Consider the following 12,045-nt stretch of genomic DNA (forward strand, 5'->3'; position numbering starts at 1 on the left):
AGAAGACGACTCGTGTATGTGCCTAGGTTGCTTTTAGACGTCCTCCATTACAAAGCCGTCCAGCAAAGGGTTTCATCATTGCCTTCGATCAACGCGAAAGACGCGCGTGTGAGTCAGCCGAGAATTCATTCAGCGGACTCGACTGGCTTAGCGCGCGTCGACCGTGAGAACGAGTGACAATTTTATCACGAGGCGATCGTCATTACGATTCTGACCTATGTCTGCAAGCCTCGGCTATGGCCTGCATGATGTGATGCTCCTGAATATCAGGATTAGGACTTGGATGTCTATGAGGGGAAGTCATTTGAGGAGAACCTGTCGAAACGAGACAAGGCTGAATGACGGTGAGTTACAGCATCATCTGCTCTAGAAACCTCACTTTCTAGCTTCCGACAAAGCTGCGAGTAACTCGAGGTTGCCTTTGAAACACGCCATGACTACCCTAAAAGGTGAGATCAATTACTCGAAACTAAAAGACAAGTCAGTCATCATTACTGGTGGCTCAAGCGGTCTAGGTGAAGCAACAACAATCAAGTTTGCCAGCCATGGCGCGTATGTCACGATCGCCGATATGGCCGTGGATGCTGGTCAGGCACTGGCTAAGCGACTATCTGATCAGGGAAAACATGTCAGCTTCGTCGAGTGTAACACAACAGACTGGGCTTCGTCCGTGAAAGCCTTCAAGCATGCCGTCAACTTCGCGCCGACCAAGACCTTGGATATAGCGATACTGTTTGCTGGAACCGATGGTGCGAGAAAAGGGCTTGTCGATGAAATGCTGCAGCAACCTGAGCCTACCCTTGACAACGAGCCTACTCCGCCGATCACGAAGGCCATTGACGTGAACCTCACGGGAGAGTATATGTCCACAGCACTGGCTTTGCAGTACTTCCGGCTCAAGGGAACAGGTTCGTCCAATATTCAAGGACCTCAACCCAAGAAGTGTCTTATCTTGATGTCGAGCATGACTGGATACATAGACCTGCCATACAATACAGACTACAGCGTCAGCAAGTATGGCATCAGAGGTCTCTTCAGATCGATAAGATCACAAGCACATCGCGTCAATGCCCGTGTCAATTGCCTTCTACCAGGATACATTCTCACACCCTTGACCAAGAAGGTTCATCAAATTGAGGATCCGAATGAACCGAGTAAGGCGACAGGCTACAAGCTACCATGGGCACCAATCGAGTATGTGGTCGATGCTTGCGGGAGATGTGCAGTAGACGATCAGATGGACGGAAGAGCGCTTGGTGTGTTTCCGAGCGGCGTTGTTGATATTGAAGAAGATGTCGAGACAGGATATGGTGGGCGCCAGATCCTGAAAGTTATGGAGCAAGATGGATTTTTCGATATACCCAGTCTGTTTCCAAAGAAATCCTAGTCGTCTAAGCCATCGTCAATGGCTCCAGAATTCCGACTCGTGTCAGCCTGTTGTTCTTCGTCTCGTCGAGTCTGCTTCTTCATTCAGCTTCCAATTGTCGTCATTGTGGCATAATCCTTGGGTTCTTCCAGATCTGTGAGTTCTGTAGCTACACCCGCAGCAGTTTTAGCAATAAGAGACAAATCCATTACTCCCAGCACGAAACGTGTGCCCCACTCGTGGAGGAATCTATGCATGAGGTCGGGACGGTCGTATATGCCAGCCACTCCTAGTATTCTGTTATGCTTCCGGGTAGAGGCGGCAACCTTCTCAATTGCCTCAATGAAGTTTGGATTGTCAAAATCACCAGGGCAGTCGAGTTCTATGGACAAGTCGTTCGTGCCAATTAGGATCACGTCGACACCCTGAGTCGATGCAATGGCGTCAATGTTCTCGACTGCTTCGGGACTCTCAATCATCACTATCACTGTCGAGAGCTGAGAGTTTCCGACTTCAGTAACGGCGGCAATCGGTGCTGTTCTATAACCGTAATGAGGCATCATTGCCGTGATAGAGCGCTTGCCCAGTGGTGGATATTTGCTAGCTCTCACTGCCATCTGTGCTTGTTCTGAAGAAAGTCAACATACATTGTCAGACTTAGCTGGGCACACTAACCAGGAGTATCCACATGTGGAAAGACAACACCCTGAGACCCATTATCCAATACGCGCTGTATGAAGCCGGCTTCTGCACGTCCTGGAACTCGAACAAAAGGTGTGACACCGGCATTCATGCCAGCCACACATAGATGACCTGCAGTTTCCAGTGAAAGACTCGAATGCTCAAGATCAATGAAAAGTGCTTGGAAGCCGGCATTTCGTGCTAGATAGACAATCTCTGGTGAGGTGATGAATTTAATGCCGAGTGCCTGGTCACTACTCAGTCTAGCTTCGGATGTAATCGCAATTCAACTAACCACATACCTTGCATACTTTGTCCTGGTCTTTCAAGGCGACCAGGTTATTTTGGAAAGCTCCCTCCATGACGTTATTGCGGTCAACTAAGATACATACTGTGGTGGTTGTGGCATAACGCTATTGTTCAGGTTAAAACTACTAACATCGTGGGCATAAAATCGTGATGCATTCTGCCTCTAAATACGTCACTTTACAGTACCACCACAAAATACTTCGTAGCCCTGCAGTCCTTTCACTTCCACCATATTCTCCCAGAACTCGCTAGGCATTGAGAGCTCAACGAGCTCGTGTCTGTCACGTTCAAGTTGAAAGTCGGCTTTCCCACCCACCGACGTGTGACTTCACCGATGCTAGACCATCTGCAACAACGATATGTATGCATCACCGAATTTTTGGTAGACATAGCTGATTGCATCACAGAATCGTGCACTGTCTTTTGTCAAGAGAAGATGGCGCTCAATATATTTCGTGGCACTTTCAGGAGCAGGCTTCCTAGCCATGGGTATCATAGGTATGTCGAAGAACTATCTCGAACCCATATGACTAATGCTAGCGTCTCAGGGATGAAGTCTGTGCTTAGGACGGACCCAGCTGGCCATTTTCCAGAGTGCTTTACGACAACAGCACGACCATACCTGCGCTTCTTGCCTCAGGCAGTGGATCCCTACTTCTGCGCGATCTACGAGACTATTCAGCGTCTACCTCAAGCACCGGGAGCACATGCATTGATCGCTCAGTTGCTCAGGTTCGGCGTAACTTTCGTGGGTGTGGTCGTGTATGAAGGTACACGTCAGGGTTCTTCCTGGCTCAATCCGGCAGAGCCTCATTTGCTTGTGGCTCAGGCAACGTCTGGAGCTGCGGCAATACCATTGTATTTCTCAGTCATCCAAGCTCGACGAGAACGGGAGCAAGATTTTGAGTCAACGCCGCCAAAGCCTACGCCACAAGACGCGTGGGCTACACTCATCAGTGTCACTCTGGGTTATGCTCTGCCATGTTGGTATGCATCGCAGATATCTTGGCGTGGCAACGCCTTGCTGCTAGTCCTGCCATATCCGATCTACATCCTGGCAATGCGAATCCTGCTTCGCTCTTCACTCGCACCTCTGTTAAAAGATGCTTCGTACAAGATCCCTGTCCTGATGCAAGCTAGCTTGGGCTTCACAGTCTCCGCGATTGGCCAACTCAAACTTCTAGGCAGTCACATACCTATTCACGAGATACTACGTCCACGAGTGGGTGTGGACTTCACTGGCGACCTTCATGCCATGCTACTTGCGGATCTTGCCATCACGGCTACCGGTCTAGCTAGTCATGTGGTCCTTCACTCATACTCGAATCGATCAGTCTTGACAAAAGCAGTGCTGCTGGCTTCGATGGCAGCTGGAAGCCTAGTCGTGGGACCAGGCGGCGCAATATCGGTTGTGTGGGCGTATGCAGAGCTTTCGAACATGAACAAAGCTGATACCGATACCTCCAAGTCGAAAGCGAAACACTCGGAGCAGCAGCCTCTTCTTCAGGCACAGACGCGGTCGAGCTAGAGCAATGGTCACAGGGAGGATTGTGGCTGAAGAAGTGTAGACCATGAAATGGCAGAAGTGAGTATCTCGAGAATGAGCCGCCAGAAACGGGAAGGAATGTGTTCAATAGAATCATGCGTACATTGTCCTTGCAGGTGAAGACTGTAGATTTCGGTCAGAGATCATGTGCACGTGCACATCAAAGCAAAAATTACGACATCGCAATCACTGCTTGTAACCAGGACGCCGCCTGATCAATTGTCGAACGAGGAAGGTGTAACACGAAACGCGTAACTACTCAGGGCGCTGGCAGGAAAGACGTAAACATCGTCTTTTCTGCCACGGGTCTGCTACTGCCAAGCCTTCGGACAAGAATCATAGGCGTTTCCAGGCATCTCTTTGCACTTTCTCCAACCACAAAAACCACACCTCGTCTATCTGCCCAGCGAACAACGTAATCATCTCGTGAATTCTCACTACTCGACTCATTAACAAAACGACACCTGAAAATGCAACAAGTGACAAAAAAAACAAAAACAAATCATGCCCCAAAGGCGGATCGAACGCCTGACCTCCAGATCAACTACTAGTCTGTACTGAAGTTTTGACTTCAGTCTGGCGCTCTCCCAGCTGAGCTATTGGTGCTAGTACAAGTTTCGTGGGTGAATTATTAAGCATTTTTCGAATGCAAAAAATATGAATGCAAATTCTGCTATAGGCTATGGATGCCTGAAAGAAGAAAATCTACGACTCTGATACGCGTCATAGACTGTCAATGTCTATGAATCAACCATGATACTGCTCCGTGTATCGCCTGCTCAATCTTGGCTCGTGTACATACTTTGAACCTCCACCACCAGGTCGTGTACTGACGCTTGCTCTTCGTGCGACTTCTTGGTGCATCTCTGCCTCTCGTATTGCTATGTCCCGTTCGCGCTGTAATAGCTCGATCTCTCTCCTGTGCTTGTCCCTCTCCTGATCCATATACATTTCTGCATGATGTGTTTGAATTGAATCACGACGACGAAGATCTGATGGGTAAGGTGTCAAGGCTGTGTCATAAGTGTAGGCTGGCGTTTGTAAATGTGGGTACGCGGAATGAGGATGCGCTGATACAGGTGAAGGAGTAAAACGTGGCGCGGAATGCTGTGTGATCAACGGTGGTCGTTGGGTTGGATGTGGGCTATAACTGTATCCATATCGTGCAACGGCACCCTCTGATACCAGGCGCTCTTGTCGTGGATGCCGTGTAGCTGGTACATAGTCTCCAGGCATCTCGTAGCGCTGTTGTTGAGGAGATGGCGGACCACGTCGATGGTAATTGGTAGCTCGAGCATAGCGACTGCTGGGTGCTGGAGTATACGAGTCATGGTAATCGTCTTGCTCGTATTCATGGCTTGAGTTCGAGCTGCTATACTCTTCATATTCTGCTTCAAGGACAGACTGATCAGAGTGAATAGACGCTGTTGTGGCTGAGCCGTGCGAGCCATAATATTGTGGTTGCTTTCTTCGACCCGCTGGTGTGAGGACTTCTGGCCTCGACCTTTTGTACTCACCATCTCTCGGCATACTGCTCGAGAAGCGTTGCTGTTTGAATTTTGGCCGCGACCTGGAGCGAGACAGGCCCTGCTTAGGTGTCTTAGATCCCCATCCCTTCTCATTCTGCTTGCGGCCTCGGCCGTGGTTCTCCCCTACAATCTCGATTGGGCTATCAAAGTCGAAATCGTCATCGTCTTGGTGCTCATGGCCCTTGTGATGCTTGTCATGTGAGTGACCTCCGAGCACATCATCATTGAAACTGCCACCAAGCAAGGCGTCAAGGTCAATGACATCGTCATCCTTGTTACCCTTTGTTTTCTTGGGTTTGCCGTCCTTCTTCTCCGTTTCGTCGCGAACAGGAGCACCAATTGGCTCGTCCAGAGGAATATGAGGTGGAAGACCAGCATTGGGATATGCAGCAGTTCCTGGAGTGACAACTGGCTTTCCATCTTTCGAGAATAGGGTAGCATTACCGAAAGGGTCATTTTCAAGGATAGTTTGGCTGGTTCTAAAGCTCTGGCTCTGTCTCGCCGCATTGCTATCATGTATTGGGTTTGTATGGGAGGTGTAATAAGACTTTGATCCACGACGAGTGGGCATAGCATACTCTTGAGTGGGCGATATGTACGCAGAGCGTCTCCGTTCTTGTGACATGGAATTTGTACGTTGGCGAGTGGGGTTGACTTTGTTCAAGACGATAGAGAAGGAAAGCACTTCACCTGTTTTTTTAGTCACTTCTGGCTGGTCATTATGGATTGCATAAAGATCCCACACATCTCCGTTGACATCTCTCCGGTTGACGCGCTCGACAAGACCCTCCACAGCGTTTCTTCTGGGAGGACTCATCTTTTGTAGCTGGGCTGCAACACTGTGTGAAGCTTTGCTAGAGCGACTGGCTCGCTTCTTAATTTCACTCTCCGACAGACGTGATTCTGAAGAGCTGTGCTGGATCCAGCTTCGTCCATCTTTGCGTAGGGTAAAAAGTCGGTATCTCCTCTCACTCAATGACAGGCTGGAAAGCTGTGGTAAGTCCTCATCAGAGCTGTGAGTTGGAGTATAGGTCCGACCCGGATCACGGTCCTCTGCAGCAAATCCATAGGCTGCCATGCTGTTGACTGGCCAGGGATGTTCCAGAGTGATCAGGAAAGGCGGTGAGAATGTACCAGACTAGTCAGTTCTAATGATCTAGTCGCAAGATGAGGTTAGCGACAATGTCAACTTGTCCAATGTAAATGCTTCAACAACGGACTTTATAGATTTCAGTGTATTCAGGCAGTCATGGAAGGAAGAGAACAGAAGTGAATCGTAAGACAGGCAGACTCAAGGTAGAAGTGTTTGATCGATCTTCTGGGCTTCGAAAGGAAATGTTAGCCAGTGGGCTAACCAGGGACGCAAGGCACCCTTCCATTCGGCAAAGGCACTCTTGCCAGATAAAGAACACTCTTGTTGGTCGACGCCAGGCAACTTGAAGCTAGAGGCTTGCTGTGGGTATCCAGCTAGCATCTCAAGACAAATCACAATGCGTGGAACTTTTGCGATTGCGTTCTGATGGAACAAAGCAGATTGTCTGGTAGAATAGCGGGGTCGAGTTTGGGAAGCATCAAAGCGTTCCGAAACAACCATCGATCCTGTGCACGGACGACTGATCGATACCTGTTTGGGGGGCCGAGCGTCCTTCTGCAGTTGCTTCCATCAACGTGCGTTTTTGGCCTTGCATAGAACCAATAATATGGGCTCAATGTTACTTGTGTGGAGAAGAGCACGACCGGTCATGGAAGTTTCAGCTTGCAAGGGGCTGTTGCTCGCAGTTTGTCGCTTGCCATGACGACTACACGGCTTGCGCAAGCAGACGGAGGTCGACCGGTTTGGTGCGGACATTTCAGCAATCAAGGGAGAACAGGATGTGCGATGCTCAAGCTTACGAAGACGACTATGTCAGTAATTGTGATTAGAAGAGTTTTGAGAAAAAGTGAAGGGCACCGGCGGCGGACCAGAACCAAACGACAGGAAGCTGCGACTGTGGGGTATGCTCACCACAGCCACGTGCTACCAACCAGTAACATTACCTTGCATTGTGTTTCATAGTTAACGAAGTAGAGCTTGCTACTGAGAAACACTATTTCCAGGTTGTATGCGTCTGATTGTTGCTGCGCTTGTAATGAACCGTGTCAGTATCAAACACTACTATGAAGCGAAGGGGAAACGAACAGGCCAGGTGTCAAACAGCAGTTCGAAAGTCCTGTCTCAGGATGCCAGGCGCAACAGCGCATCGTGCCGTGTCTGTCGCTTAGAGAGGCAGAGATAAAACAGAAAGGACCGACTTCGCAAAGTCTCGCTCCAAAAGAATCATCCCGAGTTCTCTGCCTAATGGTACACGCCTTGCATGTAGCTGCTTGCTCAGCGAATTGCCTTTCGATGCAATGTACCTGTACACGTAGCGTAGGCAAGCTGTGTTGCACTGCGGCACGCAAGTCAACCTTCATTCGCTGATGGAAGTCTTCGGCGTAGCTGTGACACCAATGAACAGGAGTGTGCTCCCTTCACTGGCTAACCCTGCTGCAGGTCATTCACGTCCACCTGATCACTTTCCTGCACACCATCTAGCCTCACTCCTGCTGAAGGCAAATTAGAATAAGATTTGCAGATGACCTTGAGTTTGATTTGTCCATTATTACTACTAATGATATCTTGATATCTAGGCCTTGTAATCTAATCTCTACAGAATGCAAGAATAATGCATTGCGACTGACTGCCCAGCCGAGTGACCCATACTCATGTCTTGCCAGATACCCACAATGATTACGCCACTCATCCGACAACATGCACAATTAGCAGAAACGAGAACGCTCAAAGAACAAAGACCAAACATCCCGTGATCAACAGCGGCGGATGTCGGATTAGCAGAAAGGACTGTACATAAATCTTCATCGCTGACGGTTGTCATCTCAACGGAACCTTGACGTCTTGCACACCTCTTCTCACAAGCTCGTCGAAGGTCCAGTTCGGCCGGCTAACTGCTTGCTTGGCAATCTTGTCGTGCTTCTCCAGTGCTTTTCTGCTCTTTTCCATTTCTGGTGTGACACTATCTGGTAGTGGCGAAGCTCCACCAGCAATACCACTGGCGAACTTGAGTTGTAGCACGTTGCCAATCTCATCGCAAGCAGAGAGCAGTCGGTCCATATCCTCTTTGTTGTGGGCAGCAGATACGCAGAATCGTGCTCTCGAAGAAATCAGTGGTGTGGCAGGATATCCAACTACCACGACCGAGATCTTTCTTTTCAGCATTTCGTGCGAGAAGGCAGGCATCTTGGCTGGATGGTACAATAAGACAGGAATAATCGGAGAGTCATCGTGGCCGTATACGATAAAGCCCAGTCGTTTGAGACCAAGTCGCAAGTACCGGGAATTGAAAGCAATTCTTTGCAGGCGCTCCTCTCCTTGACCAGGGATGATTTCACCGTTGATAAGCCGGAGAGCTGACAGGATCTGTGCAAGGACGGCAGGTGATGGGGACTCTCCATAGACAGTGGTAGCGGTAGACACACGGAGCTTGTCGATAAGAGCCTTGTCACCTGCAACGTACCCACCATTGGCACCGAAGGACTTTGTTAAAGTGCCCATCAAGATGTCGATCTCAGCAGGATCAATACCAAAGTAGTCACATACACCTCGGCCACGCGGACCGAGTGCACCAATGGAGTGTGCCTCGTCCACAAAGAGGTTGAACTTGTATTTCTTCTTGAGTCTGATCAGTCCTGGCAGGTTGCACATTGTGCCTTCCATCGAGTACAAGCCTTCCACAGCCACCAGAATCTTCCTCCATGGTCGATGAGTTCTGGGTTGACCTTGTGAGATAGCTTCTCGGAGTTTGGCCTCTAGAGCCTTCATGTCGTTGTGCTTGAAGGACTCTATCATAGCACCAGATAGGCGCGAACCGAAACGGATAGAGGCGTGGTTGAGTTCGTCGGAGATGATCAGGTCCCCTTTTCCCACTAATGCAGGGAAAGCAGATGCGTTGGTGACAAAGCCCATGGAAAAGACCATAGCCGACTCCTTGCCGACGAACTCGGCAATCAGTTGTTCAACCTCGACACATAGGTCCGACGTGCCAACATCGGCACGAGTGCTCGAGCTTGACAAGCCGTATTTTCGCACCTTCTCTTCGACAAAATCTGCGCAGGGACCCTCGGATTGAGCAAAGCCCAGATAGTTGTAGGAACTCATGTTCAAAGTCTCGGTCGTCGTTCCAGTCATCTGAAAATGGTAATTGCCATCGTTCGAGGTTCGGTCGAGGACATTGATGTACCTGCCAGGTACGCCAGTTGTGGGTCTGTTGAAGCAATCGTTGATCCGCATTTTCAATCTTCTTACGTAGAAGTTATCGAAATCGCTGTTCAGGGCTGCATAGCCGTTCCGCGACTTTAAATGTCGGTAATTGTCTGCCTTGAATTTCATGCCAAAGAAATCTCTTACGTGACCAAAAATAATGAGAATGAGGTAGGATATGTAGGTTGTCAGGAGGTAGAAGTATGGCGGCTCGTCCATGATGGGCTCAGAAAACTCCCCACCGGTATGTCTGCTGGTGTATCGATGGGACTGCGAGTTCAACGGACCGAACTGCGCATATTGTCTCTGTAATCTTCGTGCCTCGGCAGGCGCTAAGGGCTGGAATAGCGTGGTGGGTGGTTCGTCCATGTTCGAAGAGTCAGCACGAGCGGTAGATAGTGATATGGTGGGCAAAGACAGGGTAGGATTGCTGATGGTGGTTGGGCTCGAGTTCAGAAATGCCTGCTCTTGAGCCTTACTCGCAGCTAGCAATGCTGCTGCAGCGCTGTTGTACCTGTCTTTGTCTTTCGGTGTAGATGAAAAGAACTGCGCGATCTTGCTCGGCCTGCTCACAGGCACAGGAACAGGCACAGGCTTATTGACGCTCTTCTCAGAGGAGGTGAATGACGGCCACGGGATCGGGGGCGAACTACTCAAGAGGTTATTCGACAGTCGGCGAGGCATGGCAGAGGTACGAGGTGTGTCGAATAATTGGAAGGGCGCCAGAGCTGCGATCTTCTTCGAATCAGTTTGTGAGATGCAATGTATGTTCGCTATTCGAATTCAACGTGTATGTTGTATTAGGTATGTGCAGAGAATGTGCGGTGTGGCTAGTTCGAATGGCTGATGATTGTCGCACTGATTTGGACGAGTGCGAACTGGAAACTTGAGCGTCGGACGGTCTGTCGTGGTTGCTGTGCGGCAAAACAAATTATTGCTCGAGTTTTAGCAATGGTCGTGCTATGCAAGCTTCGAATGGATGACGATTGTTGGATTGCAGGAGAGAAAAGTCTGGAGAATCGGCTCTCTGAAAAGAAGTCGCTCGGCTTTCTGGTTCGCTGCTCGGGATCCAGCGGATGGAAATGTCGCTAATAGGCACTAAAATTTGGTTCCTTGCAGGGCGTGCACGCAATGACTGCACACTCGCAGCATTGATGACTTCTCTGCTTCACTGCGCAGCGAAATCGCGAAAGACCAAAAGAACGGGCGAAGCACACGAGCAGAGAAATATTCCGAATTGTGAGGAAGGTCTTTTCATTTGATCAAGCTCCCATGCTAGTGCTCCTAAAGACGAAATTGAAGGTGGACTTCAAGTCCAACAACCCCTAACCTTTGGACCTATTCAGCCACCACTAATTTGTTTTTGGTCAAGTGCAGAACGGGGCTTCCCCTAACGTCGCTGATTACTTGGCTTGGCATGCGAGTTTTGTGCCTGGAAGTGCTCCAGTCATCACTCCGCCCTTCGCCAGATAAAACTGAAACACATCATAAAGAAAGCTTTTGTCCGTCTCATCATGACCTCTTTCGACCTGGATACTCCGGGGAAACTGTGTAGGAAACCTCTTTCATTATCGGTGGAAAGTCCTTGGCTGACTCATATGATCATGCAAGCCCACAGTAAGCCTGATGAGTAAGGTCCTAGTTGGCCCGAATCGCACTACGCGACAGGTCCAAGGTTGTTAAGTCGACTGCTCGGTTGTGTCTGCAAAAGTCTCTTTGCGGGAAAGATGAAAGGCACTTCCAGCCACCCATGCTGACGATAGCCTCATCGAGAACGCGTGCAGATCGCGTGTCGGTTTCGTGAGCATCCGTTCAACCCCTGACGGAACGATTTTCCATCCGGACCGAGATTGCGCTGCCAGCTCGGGTTGTTGCCTAGCATGCTCAGGCAACATACGCCAAGCTCGCTCGTATACGTTTCCGTCTGTCAGAATCTGGCCGATACTTGCATGCAGCCAACACAACTCAATAGGATGGTCTTCCATTCACAATGCGCTAGTGTCGTCAACTGCTGGCAGCAGCCACCGAGTGTTAAGTGTCAACATGTCGCGAAATTCGGGCAGAACCGCGGTGAAGGCTGTTCACAACAGTAAACACTTTCATGTGAGCAAGTACACTCTGGTGTCAGGAAGCAGAAATGGCCTCCACAGAGGTCGAGCTTCACTTGATCTCGTCCCAACCACATTCCCATAAATCTCCTACCTCCCCGCATTTAGTTAACCACGTCCACGCTTTTCTGGCTTATGTACCAATTCCAGTAGATCTGTTGTGCTGACGATGGCTGACGACCCAAGTGCGCTGAACGATGTTCCGCATT

The 12,045-nt window shown here is 49.6% G+C and overlaps 5 protein-coding genes and 1 non-coding gene across 6 annotated transcripts; 2 read left to right on the top strand and 4 right to left on the bottom strand.

The window, feature by feature from the left end:
• Positions 1 to 433: 433 nt before the first annotated feature.
• LTR64_003748 (uncharacterized protein) lies at positions 434 to 1,387 on the top strand (the record flags this gene model as incomplete). Its single annotated transcript, XM_064898100.1, has 1 exon — positions 434 to 1,387. One exon carries the CDS (start codon positions 434 to 436, stop codon positions 1,385 to 1,387), a length of 954 nt encoding a protein of 317 aa, XP_064757050.1.
• An 83-nt stretch (positions 1,388 to 1,470) lies between these two features.
• Positions 1,471 to 2,409, bottom strand: LTR64_003749 (uncharacterized protein; the record flags this gene model as incomplete). The annotated part of the gene is made up of 3 exons (XM_064898101.1): positions 1,471 to 1,994; positions 2,042 to 2,294; positions 2,350 to 2,409. The coding sequence occupies 3 exons, from the start codon at positions 2,407 to 2,409 to the stop codon at positions 1,471 to 1,473; spliced, it is 837 nt and encodes a 278-aa protein (XP_064757051.1).
• A 432-nt stretch (positions 2,410 to 2,841) lies between these two features.
• On the top strand, positions 2,842 to 3,884 carry LTR64_003750 (uncharacterized protein; the record flags this gene model as incomplete). Its single annotated transcript, XM_064898102.1, has 2 exons — positions 2,842 to 2,854; positions 2,905 to 3,884. 2 exons carry the CDS (start codon positions 2,842 to 2,844, stop codon positions 3,882 to 3,884), a joined length of 993 nt encoding a protein of 330 aa, XP_064757052.1.
• Positions 3,885 to 4,407: 523 nt separating this feature from the next.
• On the bottom strand, positions 4,408 to 4,508 carry LTR64_003751. Its single transcript has one exon. It is a non-coding gene; the product is annotated as a tRNA-Phe (tRNA).
• A 141-nt stretch (positions 4,509 to 4,649) lies between these two features.
• Positions 4,650 to 6,509, bottom strand: LTR64_003752 (uncharacterized protein; the record flags this gene model as incomplete). The annotated part of the gene is made up of 1 exon (XM_064898103.1): positions 4,650 to 6,509. One exon carries the CDS (start codon positions 6,507 to 6,509, stop codon positions 4,650 to 4,652), a length of 1,860 nt encoding a protein of 619 aa, XP_064757053.1.
• A 1,833-nt stretch (positions 6,510 to 8,342) lies between these two features.
• Positions 8,343 to 10,412, bottom strand: LCB2_1 (serine palmitoyltransferase component; the record flags this gene model as incomplete). The annotated part of the gene is made up of 1 exon (XM_064898104.1): positions 8,343 to 10,412. The coding sequence occupies one exon, from the start codon at positions 10,410 to 10,412 to the stop codon at positions 8,343 to 8,345; it is 2,070 nt and encodes a 689-aa protein (XP_064757054.1).
• Positions 10,413 to 12,045: the final 1,633 nt, after the last annotated feature.

Source organism: Lithohypha guttulata (genome assembly GCF_036872675.1).
Source record: "Lithohypha guttulata strain CCFEE 5908 chromosome Unknown scaffold_2, whole genome shotgun sequence".
NCBI lineage: Eukaryota > Fungi > Ascomycota > Eurotiomycetes > Chaetothyriales > Trichomeriaceae > Lithohypha > Lithohypha guttulata.